The sequence below is a fragment of the Ursus americanus genome, chromosome 24, assembly GCF_024610735.1.
Source record: "Ursus americanus isolate L20-20 chromosome 24, mUrsAme1.1.p, whole genome shotgun sequence".
Lineage (NCBI taxonomy): Eukaryota > Metazoa > Chordata > Mammalia > Carnivora > Ursidae > Ursus > Ursus americanus.
Window position 1 is genome coordinate 30,401,846 of NC_142150.1, and position 16,816 is coordinate 30,418,661.

Here is a 16,816-nt window from a genome sequence, read left to right on the forward strand (position 1 = left end):
CGCGCCCCGCCGCCGCCCGCTGCCCGCAGCCGCCTTCCATTGGCCGGGAGCTCCGCGGGTCCCACCAATGAGCAGGCCGGACTCCGGCGCGGGGCCGCCCCACAGCGCGCCGGCGTTAACCTTTGGCGGGCCGCGTGCGGCTGGTGGGACCCGGTGGTTCTTTACGTTTTTGGGGCAGACCTGGCTCCGGCAGCGGGTGCCGCCAGGAGAGGTGTGCGCGGGCGTGCGAGCAGGAGAGTCCGAGACCTCTCCGAGAGAGAGAGAGAGAGAGAGAGAGAGAGAGAGAGAGAGAGAGAGAGAGAGAGAGAGAGAGAGAGAGAGGAGCCGGGGCCGACTGCGCGTGGCCTCCGAGAAGGAGCTTATATTGGCATGACTGTAGGAAAAAGTCTTTAACGAGGAGGGAAACAAATCATAATATTTCCTTCTCTGGCTTCCCATCCCGGTTGCCTGGCAAGGCACCCCAGAACGCTCACCACCCCGGTAGAACCCTATCCCGCTCTGAACGTTGACCCACGACTCCCTGCCATTTATAGATTACCCCCCCCTTCCTCCCCTGGGGCAATAATTCACTTCGGATAGTCTTGAAACCTCAGCTTTTAGCCTGTGAACTGGAGGTAGAGCTGGGTGTGGTTGGGGGTGGGGGGAACGCGGGCATGCTGGAGCTAAGTAGGCCTGAGATCCCTAGAGTGGGCTTTCCAAGGTAGCGGGAGGGTGGGTGCTGTGGAAGAAGTGAGAGGACAACAAGGAGAAGGTGACCCCCCCCCATTCCTGTGCAGTTTCAGAGCTTCAGAGGACCCCTCCCTAAACATCAACTCCCTGTGTGACCCTGGGTAGGTGGCTTTCCCTCTCTGGACCTCAGTTTCTTCTTTAGGAAATGGGGTGGGGGTAGGGAGTGAGGACCATGGGCTTTCTTAGGTGTCTTCTGTCTCTCATGTGATGATATAAACCAACCATAAGTGAGCTGCTTTGAGAAGCCAGGCACCAGATAGAAATAAGGCTACAAAGCTCTCTGAAGGGAGTCCCTTCTGGCATGCTCCCACAAGCAGGAGGTTGGCCTGGAGCTGATGAGACATGCCCACCATTGCCACCAGTGGTCCAACCAGCACACAAGGAAGCCCTGAGCAAAGAGGACCGGGTTTTCTGAGTGTCCTCCACCCCCACCCTGCCTGCCCCTTGGCCGCCCTCCCCTTCCACTTGGCTCCCACCCTCTGGAAGCTCCATCCTGCTGGGCCTTGGCTGCTGTTTCCAGCAGGTGGGGGCTGCTCACAAAAGGGGGCCAGCTGAGCTCCCTGAGCAGGTTTCTATGGGCACCCCGAAAGGGGTCTCTGAGAAGGACCTGGCTCATCTGCCTGGAGTTAAGGCCTTCAGGGACCCCAGCCCAGACTGGAGGAAACATTTCTCCTCTCCCAGGCCCCAGGAAAGGGCTTGGCAAACCCTTATCGCCTGAGAAGCAGCTGCTGGAGGAATACCTTAGTGGCTGACTCACTGCCCTCCCTTCCTTACAACCCCCTCCCACTGGGCCCCACACCAGGCCTCTGAGAGACCCTGTGAGAGAGGGCAGGGGCAAAGCTCCCCCAGCTGGGCTGGCCCAGGCCCTGCGGAGGGTGTAGCTAGCACCGTCCTGCCTGGGGCTGGATGGATGGTTGGGGGGGGGGGTACCCTGTAAATGGCCTTAGTGTGGGATCATAGTTATTCTTAGAGATGTGTTTAGTACTGGTATCTCCTGGTACTGCCTCACCCCGGGCACTGATGAACAATTGACATAATGATGGCATTGCCCTCTGGGGTGCAAGGCCATGTCCCTCCACCAATAGTTACCATGGGCCAGGTGCTAGGATCCAGCAGGTGAATGAGATACAGACCCTGCCTCAGGGAGTTTTCAGCCTGGCAAGCAGGCAATTCTTGCATGGAGGAATGTCTGCTACAGTGGGGAAGGACTGGGCAATGAGGGGTTGTGGACACTTCTCTGTTATACTTGGCTTCCCTGGGCCTCAGTTTCCCTATCTGTCAAATGCAGATATGCAGCTTCCTTATCTCATCAGGTAATCATGAGGATTAACAAATCATGCATATGAAAGCACTTTGGGAGGTTAAAATCACAGTAAAAATGTAGGGTAGATAAGTTCTGGCAAACTGGGAAAAGGGGAAAGAGTACCTGAGTCAATGGGCTTCTGCATTTTTTTTTGTCCTTGATTCTTCATTCTTCAGCTCAGCTCAGGCCCAGAGTTTTGCAGTTTTCATACTAATAATGGCTAACAACCATTGAGTACTCACTACATACGAGGAACCATTCTGCTACATGAATTAATGGGTGTGTGTTCTACGTATAAGTGGTATTTGTACTTCACTCATTTTACACTGATAATCCTAGAAAGTGAGTATTAAGCACCTAACAGATATTTGATCTTCATGACAACACTGTGAAAGAGGAACTATTATTTCCCCTCTGCAGATAGGGAAACTGAGGCATGGAGAAGTGAAATAATCTGAAGCTTAGTCTCAGAGGGCTTGCCTGTTCACCCCTTCGGGACTGGGGCAGGCTTTGAGTGTGCCATGCCAGAAAGGGCCAACAGCTGCAGACCTCGACCCCAGAAGCCAGTCGTTAACCACTCACCAGGTTGGACTCCAGGACCTGAAGCAACCCCCCTCCCACATCTCTTCCAACCCACCAGCAAATGCATTCAGTCAGTAAATAATGAACAGCAGTACATTTCCTTACATGTGTATCATTCTTTAGAGAGAAAAAAATAAGCACCTACTGTATACCAGCCACCAGGTGCTTTATTAATAATAAGAGACAATGTGTGTTGAGTAATTATTATGTACCCAGGGCCATCCTCACAATAATCCTGACAGAAACTGTTATCATCCGCACTGTACAAAAGAGGAAATGAAGCAGAGAGAGGTTAATTAACTTTCCCAAGATCTCAGAGATGAATATTTTTCAGACTTTTTTGTTTCTAAGAAATGTATTTGATTCATTACCGAGTCCATACACACACACACACACACACACACACACACACACAAACACACACACACAGCTGGGACAAGAACCTCACCAGGTATTTAGTTTCACTATGTGAAGTGCAGTCTGGTATTTTCTACTCTTATTTTTCTGTTTTATTTTCTCTTAAATCCTGGTTGTGACCTACTGGATGGATTTCACAACCCGTTAAATGAGTCACCGACCCACAGTTTCATCAGCACTGAGTCATAGCTAGAAGTATCAAGGCCAGGATTCGAACCCAAGTAACACGGCTTCAGAGCCGAATCTCTTGGCATAAAGACCATCTTGGAAAGCAGAGAGTCTGGAAGCACGAGGACAGGCGGGGACTGTGTTAATAAGGGGAGCAGAAGCCTTGATAATCCCATCACTTTGCACTCCAGCAAAAGATACCAAAGTCACCAATATTGCCTTTGGGATGCAAACTTGCTGGCATAGACACTCTTTAGTCTTCCCATGAAGTAGGGCGGACGGAGAAACAGGCTCAGGCGGGCTGAGCGATGGAACCAAGATCACAGAGCCAGAATGAGAGAGCCCAGTCTTCTGTCACCTGGTCTGGGGATGCTATTGCTCACCTGGAGGATAATGACAGTGAGGCTGGAGATGGCAGCAGGGGTGGAGGGAGAGGTGGTGGTGACAGCAGTGACGGTCATAATAGAAATAATAGTGGGTCCTGGGGATATGGGTGGTGGCGATGGTGGTGCATTAATGAGGCCGGGAAGAATAATGGAGCGGTTGCAGTGACGGTGGTGGTGGTGGCAGGCCTGGGAGCCCCCACCACAGCAGCATCTGCGCCCCTTTCCCAAGCTCAGCTGACGCGCCCATTCCCCTCCTCCTTCCCCAGCACTTCCCGGAGCACCTGGACCACTTTGCGGAGAACATGGAGGACTTCTCCAACGATCTGTTCAGCAGCTTCTTTGATGACCCCGTGCTGGACGAGAAGAGCCCTCTACTGGACATGGAACTGGACTCCCCCACACCAGGCATCCAGGCTGAGCACAGCTACTCCCTGAGTGGTGACTCGGCGCCTCAGAGTCCCCTTGTGCCCATCAAGATGGAGGACACCACCCAAGGTAAGAAAGGGCAGGGGACCCAGGACAGCACAGACCCAGAAAGCCCAGGAGGGGAGGAAGCTTTTGACGGAACGGGGGGGGGGCACTGCAGGCTGAGACGCCCAGGGGCTCCCAGAGGAGTCACCCACGAACACCTCTCAGAGGAGTGCTGCCTCCTGCCCTTTTGTTCTGTCTCATATCAAACCCGTATGGACACTGCTCACCAGGGGGTCTTACTGACTTAGATCAGTGGTGTGCGAAGGGTGGTTCCTGACCGATGGCATCACCTGGGAACTTGTTAGAAACGCAGATTCTCAGCCTCACGCAGACAGGCCGGATCAGAAACCCTGGGGGTAGGGCCTAGCCTTCCAGGTGATCCTGATGCATGCTTGGGCTGGAGAACCACTGACGCAGAGGAGACAGTGGGGGCAACTAAACCATAAATGTGGACAAGTTTCTGAGACTCTGAACCTTGCCACCTCCTCATACTGCACTGTCCTCTGAAATGCTACCTGGGACAGATGCCTGCACCCTAGTTTTATTCCCGAAGGTGGGGTTCTCTGAAGCTCCCCTCCAACCAACCCCCCCACACACACCTTTTAAGCAAAGGACCATTTGAGTCTCTCCTCTCTGGTAAACAACAGACTCCAGATCACACCCCACCTAGAAATGGTCCTTTTGGGTGTTTTCTCAAAAACAGGTGGTCTTGACCCTGTCACATTTGTCTAGGTGATCATGGACACCTCTCAACCTCTCTAAAGCCTCAGTTTCCTCATCTACAAATGGGAATAACAGTAACTATGTCTGTAGTACTGTCTGGTTTACAAAGTACCTTCGTGTTAATTGTCTCATTGACTTCCCACTACTCACGGGTGCGGTAGGAAATCGATCACTTTTATCATAATCCCCATTTGTCTGATCAGAAAAATGAGGCTTCAGGAAAGCCAAGTTGTTTAGGTCACACACACAGTAAAATGCTTGGTAGGGACTAGGGAGCAAGCAAGCCCCTTGGTGCTAAACCTCACACCCTTGCCACCACCACTGGACCCGCAGCCTGGAGGGTACTGGGTGTGGACCCAGACAGGCTTCGCTGTGTGTCCTCATGCCACCTCCAGCTGCAGTGTGATCTGGAGCAAGTTGCTTCAGCTCCCTGGGCCTCTGTTTCCTCAGTTATAAAATGAAGATAATATATGTGTCATAAGAATTCTAGCCAGGATTTTCAAATCTATACATAAATACCCAGTTTAGTGCCCAGCACATAATATATAAGAAGAATTAGTGGCTCTTTTCATGGTGCATATAAAAGTCCTGTCAATACTATAGTGGCTAGCACAATGAACAGCATTTTTAATTCCTCTTTCTCTTCAGAGGACAGTGGTCTTGAATGAGTTTCTTAATATTCTCGTCTACCAAATGGGGAGAATAATGGTGCCTGCCCCATAGGATTATTGGGAGGGATAAAAGAATTCATATGTAGCAGGGGCTGAGGGCCTCACTCAGCTCAAGCAGTGTGTGCTGCTTAAAAGGGTCTTTGAGATTCTCCAGGGGCAGAGATAGGCCTCTGCACCGCCCCTCCTCACCCCTGTGAGGGCAGGGATAGCATCCCTCCAGGGCCGTGGCTGCAGAGGTCTTAGCTTCCCTGCAGGCCCTGGCTTCTCAGCCAAACCTCTGGAAGTCACGTCAGCACATCCTCAGGCCTCACCCTGGGCAGGGGCCGCGTGTGGGGTGGACCCCCTTCATCCACCCCCTCTAGGCCAGCCCAGCAACTCCTCGGCCACCCCAAGTCTATTTTTAGAGCAATTTGTCTGTGGGCCCTTTGCAGGGGCAGGTTCCCGGAGGCCGGACAGCTGGCCCTGTAATTTGGGAAGATTGTGGGTGTTCCTGGAGCCCTGGGGCAGCCTGTGGCCCAGAGCTGGGGCGCTCAGGCTCCCAGCAGGGTGGGGCCTAGTCTCTGAGGTGGGACCAGGCACCACTGACCCCCTCTCTCTACCCACAGCAGGCCCCAAAGGCCAGAGCCCCCTGGCCTTTCCCTTGCACGTTGGCTGCCTAGACCCCCGCCTCACCTCACCACTGCCTGGGGCTTGCAGGGCTGACTTGGGGTGCAGGACTGTAGGCACCCAACAGGAAAAGAAGTGATGCCTGCCAGCCCTGTGGCCCAGGTGAGGCAGGAGCCTCATTAGGAGGGCAGGAAGTGGGCACTGCTGCCCTGGGAAACTCGGACATCACACCTCACCGCCCACATACCTTCCCCACCCCCACCTCCTCACCTCCCCCCATCCTGTCACCAGGTCCTGTGGATTCGCCCCTCTAAATTTGTCTCCAGTACGTCCTTTCCTCTCTATCCCCACTGTCACTTCCTTTGCTCAGGCTTCATCTTCTCTCACTGGACTATGTCACCAGCCTCCTGCAAGTCTCCCCGCCTCCATCTTGCCTGCAGTCAGGCCCTTCTCCACATGCATGCACCGTGATTTTTTTTCGACATTACAGATCTGAGCGTGGTTAAAACCCTTCAGTGCTTCCCCATTACCTTTAGGACAAACTCACAGCAGTGAGCCCAGCCTCCCAGGCCACACTACCCCTGCTGGCCTCTCTGGGCTCACCTTCCCCTTCCCTTTCCATTCCAGCTGCACTCAACTGCTTGCAACTCTCACTAGGTCCCCAGCGCCTAGCACGGGGCTCAGCAAATGTTCACTGAAGAGCAATCGTTGTGTGAACGGTAGCTAGCATTTACTGAGCATTGACTTCTTATCAGGCACTTTTGCAGATGAAGAAGCTAAGGCTCAGAGAGGTTTAGCAACTTACCTAAGGTCACACAGCCAGTCAGGACGGGTCCAGATCTGTTGTCCACACCTGCTCTGTGAGCTGCTAAGTAAAGTAGATGCCCCACTTCTTCTGGCCCCTGCCTACCTGCCAAGCGCTCCTCTCTGCCCTTGCCTGCCTGTACCCCAGCATCTCTCTTCAGCCCAGTCTAGAGCAGCTCCCAGAGGGAGGAGGGTGGCAGAGCCCTCTGCTCAGGGAGTCCCCTGAGCCTGGTCCTGCCCCCTTCCCCAGACGTGGAACACGGAGCATGGGTGCTGGGACACAAACTGTGCTCCGTCATGGTGAAGCAGGAGCAGAGCCCGGAGCTGCCCGTGGACCCTCTGGCCGCCTCTTCAGCCATGGCCGCTGCTGCCGCCATGGCCACCACTCCGCTGCTGGGCCTCAGCCCCCTGTCCAGGCTGCCTGTCCCCCACCAGGTGAGCCTGGGGACTGTTTCCAGGGGCTGGCGGAGGGAGGCCGGGTGGTGGATCTCTGTGGGAAGAGGCTGCCAAAGTCCTGTGTAGCCCGGGGCTGTGTGAACTGGGAGCAGTGTGACCCTCGGGGCTGGACCAGGCCTCTGCCCACCCCTTGGGCTGCCCCCTCACCATCCTAGGATGGGAACAAACCGTAGTACCCTCGGAGGAAGCTGGGGCCCCTCACTGTGCGCAGAGGGAAGCTGACAGGGACCCGGGCAGAGCTGGGAGTTGGGGGCCCGGTCCAGGGTCTCAGAGCCGGAGAGAGCACAGGTCAGATAGCTCTCTCAAAGTGTCGGGATTTTTAAAAAGAAAGACCAAAGCGAGAATACAACAGCTGTGCTATATTTCAGTTGTATATGTTCGTGAGATCAATACTTTTTACCTCATACGCTCAGGCCACCCCCCCACCGCCCACCATGATACTCAGGTAACAGCATCCAGCTCTAGATCTAACAGCTGAAGAGCCTCCTGGGAATGAGAGGCCCAGACTCCGGGCCCTGCCTGGGTCCCAGCTCAGCCCTCATTTGTGCTCTGGGCATGTTGCCTTCTCTTTCTTCCTCAGCTTTCTTATCTGTAAAATGGGAGCCTGAACTGCCTCTAAGGGGCTTCACACCCTGAGTCTACAATATCAGGGCCGTCTTCAAATCCCTGGATTCAGGGTTTGACCGCCTCTGCCCCCTGCTGGCCACACGTCTCATCTGATCAAAATGTATGTGGCCAAAGGCCAAGATCAGCCCCTTGGTACCCGCCCCCCCACTGACCCAGAGGACCAGGGTCAGCTGCAAAGGTGGAAGATCTTTTGTGACCATATCCAAGACTGGCTCAGCGACTCCTCAGGCCTCGCCAGAGAGCAGGGGAAGGTGCGGCAGCAGCAGCAACAGTCAGAGTCTTCGGAGGTCGGGCACATGCCTCAGAGAAGGAAACCGAGGCTCAAGGAGCTAAGCGGCTTACCCAGATCACACAGTCAGAAATAATGAGCTGCAGGGCACCTGGGTGGCTCAGTCGGTTAAGCATCCCACTCTCGATTTCGGCTCAGGTCATGATCTCGGAGTTGTGAGATCAAGCCTGTTTAAGATTCTCTCTCTCCGTTTCTCTCTTTCTGCCCCTCCCCCAAAACAAACAAACAAACAAAAACACCCGCACACACAGAAATAATGAACTGCATTCCAAACTTGGCCTCCAAGCCCCAGAAGCCCACACTTCCCACTCTAGTGAAACCACGTTTCCCTCATGGAAGGCACAGGAACTAGAAGTTGGCATTGTCAGTAATGGGCTGTGTGACCCACCCTTCTGCATCACAGTACCTTCTCTGTCACTTGAGGGCTGAGCTAGGATGTAGACCAGAGAGTCTCCAAGGTCCCTGCCAACTGGAACCTTCTGTGATTCTTACTCATCTGCCTACATTGGTGATTCTGTGTCCCACCCACAATATCATGGCCTCTCTTTGCTGGCTGTGGACCCAGAGGGGAGACTCGGCCCTGAACGCCAGCACCCAGTAACACAGCGCCTTCCACAGAGAGAACACCACTTAGATGCATGTCGGTAATCATGGGTGGGAAGCCATGCGTGTTCTTTTTTTTAAAATTCAGTTAATTAACATATATCATTAGTTTCAGAGGTAGAGTTCAGTTGTGTATAACACCCAGTGCTCATGACATCACGTGCCCTCCTTAATGCCTGTCACTCGGTTACCCCATCCCCTCACCCCTCTCCCCTCCAGCAACCCTCAGTTTGTTTCCTATGGTTAAGAGTCTCTTATGGTCTGTCTCCCTCTCTGATTTCGTTTTGTCTTATTTTTCCCTCCCTTCCCCTATGCTCCTCTGTTTTGTTTCTTAAGTTCCACATATGAGTGATATCATATGATAATTGTCTTTCTCTGATTGACTTATTCTGCTTAACATCATACCCTCTAGTTCCAGCCACGTCATTGCAAATGATAAGATTTCATTTTTGATGGCTGAGTAATATTCCATTGTGTATATCTACCACATCTTCTTTAGCCATTCATCTGTCGTTGGACATCTGGGTTCTTTCCGTAGTTTGGCTATTGTGGACATTGGTACTATAAACATTGGGGTGCAGGTACCCCTTCAGATCACTACATTTGTATCTTTGGGCATGTTCTTGATGTCCTTTCTGGAACAGCAAGTTAGAATACAAAGAAATAGGAGTGCATGTTTGTTTAAAACATAAATCTAGCTCTGTCAGTCCTTTGTGATACAACCCATCAGGGACTCCTTATTGTTTCAAACTTTTTTGTCTGGTCCCTTTCTACCCTCTGCGAATCCTACAAGCACCCCCACCCCACCCCCTAGCCAGGCCTTCTGGTCTTGTTTCCTACCACCCCTTCCTGACACATACCCCTACACTCTGGATACCCTGAATACTCGCAGTTTCCAGATCTGGCCATGCTCTCTAGCCTCTGTGCCCTTGCAGATGCTTTTCCTCTGCTTCGAATTCCTTTCCTGTCACTTACCACCTGCCCTGTCCTTTATCTGGAATATTCCTATTTATACTTCAGGACTCCTTTCAAAGTTCAGCTGTGTAGAGAGCTCACCCTGCGCCCACCAGTTAAGGCCTTCTTCACCTGTGCTACTGTTATCAGTCACTGAACAGTACAATGTGCCAGACATGACTTGCCCCTTGGCAGCCCACATCCCAAGGCCTGTGATGGTCACACAGAGCAGCCTCCACCAAGAAGATGGCTTTGGCCTTGGAGGCCACAAGAAGCCCTCTTTCTCCAAGCTGAAGGTCTAAACTACACTAACTACTTAGCCATCATTCTCTTCTCTTAGGTCTGACTTGGCTTCTCCAAGCTTGAGAACTTGCCTCTTCTCCCTCTGCGCTGTGCCCAGAACCCTGAGTCCAGCCACCTCCTTAATTGTGCAGAGCAGACTGCCAGACTCAGGGAGGGTAGGAGGTTGAATGGCATGGTGGGGACAGCCCCAAGGGCAGCTGATGGAACTGGACCTGTCTCTTCCTCAGGCCCCAGGAGAGATGACGCAGCCGCCAGTGATCAAAGCAGAGCCCCAGGAGGTGACTCAGTTCCTCAAAGTGACACCAGGTAAGTGTGTCCAGAGAAGAACTCTTCCTCTCTAGTCATGGGCAGACAGTATCCCAGCTCCCTTGTCTCAGCCCACTCATTTCCCTCAACAGCCCCCATCTCTCCCCAGAATATCTTTTTCTCCATGCCCTGCACACTTTCCATCCTTCCAGCCCCTTCTTACCCAGTCTACAACTGTCATCTCTGTTATTGACACCCTCACCCTATTAGCTAATCCCCCTCTCGTCATTCACTAATGGAAGCCCACTCTATAGCCACCCATTCATCCATCCATGCATCTATCCACCCATTTATCCATCCATCCACCCATTTATCCATCCATCCATCCATCCATCCATCCATCCATCCATCCATCCATCCAATAAGAGTTCATTTGGCATGTCTGGGGAAGCAGAGAAGACAGTTCCTGTGCCCAAGTAGATCACAGAGTAGTGAGGGCCAATTTCATAGCAGCCATATGGATTAGAGATGGCAGATTCCCCAGGAGGCCTTGGAAGCACATCCCCAGACCTGACAGAGAAGGGAACAGAGGAAACTTCTTGGATTGGCCAGAAGGAGAATAGCTAACTGAATCTTTCCAACCCTACCCCATTAATTCATCAAACATTCATTAAGCATCTACTATGCATCAGGTCCTGGGCTGAGTAGCACAAGGTTTAGAAAGATGAATAAGACCCAAGCTTCTCCCTCACGTTGCTCACTCCCTCAGAGAGAAGATTCACAGAAGGTAGAAAGGGGCCATCGTGAAAACATATCACCTTGTAGAGAGCCCTTCAATCTGCAAAGCATCTTCACATACATGAGCTCCTTGCGTCCTCACGGCTTCCAGCAGTCAGTTCACTCCCTTTCGACAGGGAAGTGAGGCTGGGAGGGGTTAATTAATATGACTGTAGGTCACACACTTGGGGCACGTGACAGCAGAACTTGAACTCAGGCTCCCTGACTCTGCGTTCCAGGCTCTTTACATCATGGCGTCCTTATGAGGCAAATCGAAGTCCATGGAGGGAGAGAGGACTCATGCAGGGGGCAGTTTGGGGTGGAGTCTGGAAGGATGTGGCTGTTCCTTCTGAGCCTCAGCCCACTCTGCATGATCTGGGCATTCTGTGCTGTCCTGCAAGCTCTCCCTGCAGCTAGGCTCTCGGTCCTCCTCGTGGCTCTGCCCAGGTTGTTCCCTGACCACCTGCAGCCTGTCAGTCTTCCTGATGCTCTGGCCACAGAGCAGCAGCGGTGGGGGGGGGGGGGAGGCTGGGGACCACAGGGCTCCTGGCTGGTCTGCTGAAAGCCCAGTGCCTGCTGTCCTGTCCCGCTCGAGCTGGAAGTGGAATCCCCGGGACTGCTGTGGCTAGATGTTTGGCAGTGGGAAAAAGGAAGTGACAGAGGCTGTTGGCTTGCCCAGCCTCATTCCCATGGGTCTGGCTGTGGGCATGCTCCAGTCACCTCTGGGGTTACCAAGCTGGAGGCTCCCAGGGCCTGGACCCTGTGAAGTCAGGGAGAGGGGAGGGACTTCAAGAATCCAGCCTCCTCCGTGATAGCCACACCAAGGACCAGGCTTAAAGGAGCCAGGCCTCTGTGGCATCGAGGAAGGGTTGGCACTCAGGAATCTACTTCTGGGATGTCAGCTCGTCTTTGTGACCTGGCAGAGGGCCTTCTGATGGCACAGCTGGTCAAGGCCCCACTATTCCGTCCCCCACCATGTCAGGGCTGGCCGACCTCTGATGTCCCCCAAGAGGTGGGACGCAACCCTGCTAACCTGGATTCCCCCCTCCCCCCGCTCTCCCCAGAGGACCTGGTGCAGATGCCTCTGACGCCCCCCAGCAGCCACGGCAGCGACAGTGACGGCTCCCAGAGTCCCCGCTCTCTGCCCCCCTCCAGCCCTGTCCGGCCTATGGCCCGCTCCTCCACGGCCATCTCCACCTCCCCCCTTCTCACCGCCCCTCACGTAAGCAGCTGGGGGTGGGCTGACCCTAGAGGCAAGGGACTGAGTTAGTCCATCCTACACATGACCAGCGAGGAAGGGTCTGGGAGCCCCAAGCCTGAGGATCCCCATCCCCGTCAGAACTCAGAGAGGTGCCTACCCGGCAAATGGGAGTGAGAAGCTTTTAACCCTGTTTGGGGTAGAGAGGAAACAGGTAGAGAGGTCCAAGAGGCCTGCCAAACCCCCACTGTTGCAGACCCGGGACTAGCACTTGACATTGCTGACCTCCAGGGGGATGGCCCAGGCTGCCTCCAAGGAGCACTTCTTGGGGAGCGGTACTCAGGAGGCCCCAGATCGCCCCGGGGAGCATGGAGCTAGGCCCCGAGTCCTGCATGGAGCCTCCCAAGGGAAGACTGTAGGGGTCTGGTGGGGGGTGCTGTTTAGGGGCTGGTCCAGACAAGTAAGATTTGAGGCTGTGGATTCCAGGATGGGATCTAGGGGACCCCCCACCCTGCAGTAATATACCGAGGGCCTAACATGCTGGGCTCCCAGCACTGTTGACACGTTAGTGGATTTAATTCAGATCCACCCTTTTTCAAATTAGGAAACCGAGGCTAAGAGAGTTGAGTGCCTTCCCCAAGTGACACAAAGAGTAAATGGCAGAGCTTGAATTTGAACCCATGGCTGTGTGGTTCCTAACCATCATGTCCTACTTCCCACAGAAATTACAGGGGACATCAGGGCCACTGCTCCTGACAGAGGAGGAGAAACGCACCCTGATTGCTGAGGGCTACCCCATCCCCACGAAACTCCCCCTCACCAAAGCTGAAGAAAAGGCCTTAAAGAGGGTCCGGAGAAAAATCAAGAATAAGGTAAAGCATGAGCTGGACCTTGGCCCTGCCCTAGGGCTTCCTTGGTGGGTGGGAGCCTCTGCTCCCCTGGTGATGCCAGCCCTAAAATTAAGGGCCCCCCAGAAATGGCTGTGTGGCTGTGGTAACCCCTGTTTTGGGGCCTCCCCATCTAGATCTCGGCCCAGGAGAGCCGCCGTAAGAAGAAGGAGTACGTGGAATGTCTAGAAAAGAAGTAAGCATCCTGGGCAGGGCGGCGGGCCTGGGACTCACTCCCTAGTCTGCCCCGCTCGCCAGTGCTCTCTCAGAGGGCACCGGAGCAGGGGGCTCGAGGAGTGGGGTGCCTCAGGGAGCAGTGGACGGGGCAGGGGGGCAGCAGTGAGTCTGGGGCCGGCTCCTGAGCCTGCGTCTGCTTGGCCCCCTCAGGGTGGAGACGTTTACATCAGAGAACAACGAACTGTGGAAGAAGGTAGAGACCCTGGAGAATGCCAACAGGTGGGTGGTGCCACCTGCATCCCCCCCACCCCTGTCCTTCGGCGGCCAGGGCCCGGCTCTGGCATAGCTCTGCGAGGCAGGAGACAGGAGGGGTGACTGAGTTCAGGATGACAGGAACCCCAGAAACAGGAACCCTGCAGCCTGGGACCCCTGACTCCCCATCCTTCTTCATCCGCGCATGGCTCTAGACACCTGACAGGGCAGGGGAGCCGCCTAAATGAGTTGGTGTAGGACGGTGGCTTTCAAAGCGGAATTCCCCAGACCAGCAGCAGTGGCGCCTGGGAATGTCGGAAAGGCTGATTTTCAGACCAGGAGCCAGGCCTACTGAATCAGGAAGCCCCCCGGGGAGGGCTCAGCAATCTTTGTTTTAATAAGCCCTCCAGGTGATTTGGACGTACGCTAACGTTAGAACCCCTGGCCTGGGTGGGCGCTTGCTGCTCAGAGCTCTTCTCCTCAAAAAACAGCATCAGCACCACCTGGGGGCTTGTAAGACCTGCAGGATCTCGGGACTCCCCCGCCCCACACACACCCCTTTCAGAATCCATTTCAACAGGCGATTCACATGCACAGTTCCCTTTGAGAAAGCTCAGTATGGGGCCAACACGGCAGCACCTCAGCACCTCGAAACTCCCTAAAGTCACAGCCTGGGGTGTTTGTTTGTTTGTCTGTTTGTTTGTTTTATCCCACTCTGACAGTTTTGTGATTCTGGGAAAACTGTTAAACTACTCTGGTCCCCAGTTGCTTTGTCTAAATGGGGGTGATAGAAACTCTATCTCACAGGATTCTTGCAATGAGACGGTGCCGGTGAAGGGCCCAGCACTGTGCTTGGCATTTAAGAATGCTCAGTTCACATTAGCTTTTCTTCTCTCTCTCTCTCTCTCTCTCTCTTTTTTTTTTTTTTTTTTTTTTTTTTTTTTGGTGGTTATTCTGAATTCCTGATAGTGCCTAGCCATGAGCCCAGAGTAGGTCTCTAATAATTATTTGCTGGGGTAAATTAAAATGACAAGAGACAACAGCTGGTAGTAGCAGGTGCTCAACAGAAGGCTTTTTCCTTCTTTCCTTCCTTCTCCCCCAGCTTCTCCAACAGGATCCAGCCACTCCCCCAATTGACCTGGAGAATGCCCCCCACTCAGGGAAGGGGGGCGGGAGCCCATACGCCTCACCCCTCTACCTCTGGCCCAGATTCCTTTCTGGCCCAAAATAGGGCCAGGCCCTTGGAGCTATTTCGCCACCTGCTGTACATTCTGGTAACTGCAACCCCACTGCCCCGCGAGGTGGAGGAAAGAGACCACGGGTTAAACTGTTGTGGTCCCAGCATGGGCTGAGGACCCCCTGAGTGTGCCCAGAGGACCCCGCATTGGGTGGGACCCGGTCCTTGCCCTCAGGGAGCCCACAGTTAGTGAAGGAGACGACAGGGAAATCCATGAACAGAAACGAGGTGCTACAGGTGCTGTGATAAAAGCAACAGTGAAAAATTAACCAAAATGGTAGCTGCTATTTACTGGACCCTCACTGCACACCAGACAGCTGCTGGACATGGCCTTTCTGTCAGCTCTGGGAGTCGTGGGGTGCAAAGGAAGGAAGGTCAGTGTAGCTGTGGCTGTCAAGGTGAAGAAAAAGGTGACCTCAGCCCAGGTGGGCAGACCTTCCTCCCAGCCCCACTTTGGCCAGGAACATCACAGGAACCCCTGAGCCCCCATAGTGTGACCCAGCTATTCACCACAAGGCAGGCCCCAGCTTCCCCAAGCCACACCACAGAGGAGCCAAACGGTGACTTTTTCTGTCTTGACCAAAACGGGCACCTGGTGTGGAAGCCAAGTGTGGAGCCAGCCCAGGTGCTCCCCGGGAGAGCACCAGGAGGCAGAGATGCCTGCTGGGGCAGAGCCTGCCGGGTGACCACTGTGCCCTCCTCAGGACCCTGCTCCAGCAGCTGCAGAAACTCCAGACTCTGGTCACCAACAAGATCTCAAGACCTTACAAGATGGCCGCCACCCAGACTGGGACCTGCCTCATGGTAGGTGCTGTTCCTCTCACCACAGGGCCACATGAGGACAAGTCCCCCAGGCTGGCTTTCTAGGAAGGCAGGCGGAGCTTTGAGGGATTGACCACATCACCAGGGTACACCATCCTAGTGCCTGGTGAGCTGGCTCCTGAAGACCTCAGCCTCCTTCACCAAGCCCATGGAGCCTTCTAGAACATGACCTTCCCTGACCAATTCTAACACAATGTGGATGTGTAGTGACTCACATGAACCCAGCTAGGGAATAGCAGGGCAAATCCCTTGAGGAGGTAGCTTCTATACCCTGGGGGTGAAAGGGCCTAGGGAGACACAAGGTTGGGAGACACTTGGTTCTTTCTTTCTGGAATGAATAGTGAGGAGAAGGCTGAGCAGATCTCTAGAAATCCAGAAGAATGTGCAGGGTGTGGTTCAGGCATCTGCAGGTCCCTCTTCCACACTGTCCTGGAAATGTGCGGCCTGCTGCCTCCTGGCTAATCACTCCCCGGGCCCTCTGAGAGCCTCGTGCTGTCAGGTGGCAGGCACGATGTGGGCTGGGCTTAGTTCAGGCTGTGTGACTCTTAGCTCCTCCTGCTGAGAATCTGGTGTGATGCTCTGTCCCCCCCAGACCCCCACCTACTCCTTTCTCCGTCTCCTGGTTCCCCCACCTTATAGGTGATAACCGTGTTGACCACTTCCCTCTTTTTCTAGCACTGTCTGTGGTGGCCCCCCACCACAATGGGCTGAGATGGCCTGAGCAGCCTCTCCACCTTCTCCAAAAAGGGCGGAAGACCACGCATCTAGGGGGTGGACTGGTCTGGGCGCTGCTTTCTTGGAAAACCACTGAGATTTTTATACCTGTTGGTTTTGGGGGGAGAAGGATTGGGGTGGCCAGGATTGTGCCCGCCCCACCTGGTCTGACCACCACTCTCTCCACTCCCAGGTGGCAGCCTTGTGCTTCGTTCTGGTGCTGGGCTCCCTCGTGCCCTGCCTCCCTGAGTTCTCCTCCAGCTCCCAGACTGTGAAGGAAGACCCCATGGCCACAGACAGCGTGTACACAGCCAGTCAGAGTGAGTGCCCTGAGCCAGGCTAACTTCTCGCGGTCCCAACTTCTGGGCATAAGCCAGCTACAAGAGAGGAGCGGGGTTCTGGCGACATCTCATT

At 54.2% G+C, this 16,816-nt stretch overlaps 1 protein-coding gene across 1 annotated transcript in view; it reads left to right on the plus strand.

The window, feature by feature from the left end:
• CREB3L1 (cAMP responsive element binding protein 3 like 1) overlaps positions 1-16,816 on the plus strand; it is a 34,915-nt gene that overhangs the window by 15,188 nt on the left and 2,911 nt on the right. Inside the window, exons 2-10 of the mRNA XM_045808727.2 lie at positions 3,852-4,080; positions 7,111-7,295; positions 10,320-10,398; positions 12,180-12,337; positions 13,036-13,185; positions 13,338-13,396; positions 13,588-13,656; positions 15,571-15,670; positions 16,596-16,722. Of these exons, the coding sequence (XP_045664683.1) occupies positions 3,852-4,080; positions 7,111-7,295; positions 10,320-10,398; positions 12,180-12,337; positions 13,036-13,185; positions 13,338-13,396; positions 13,588-13,656; positions 15,571-15,670; positions 16,596-16,722 (1,156 nt within the window). The remainder of the gene's footprint in view (positions 1-3,851; positions 4,081-7,110; positions 7,296-10,319; positions 10,399-12,179; positions 12,338-13,035; positions 13,186-13,337; positions 13,397-13,587; positions 13,657-15,570; positions 15,671-16,595; positions 16,723-16,816) is intronic.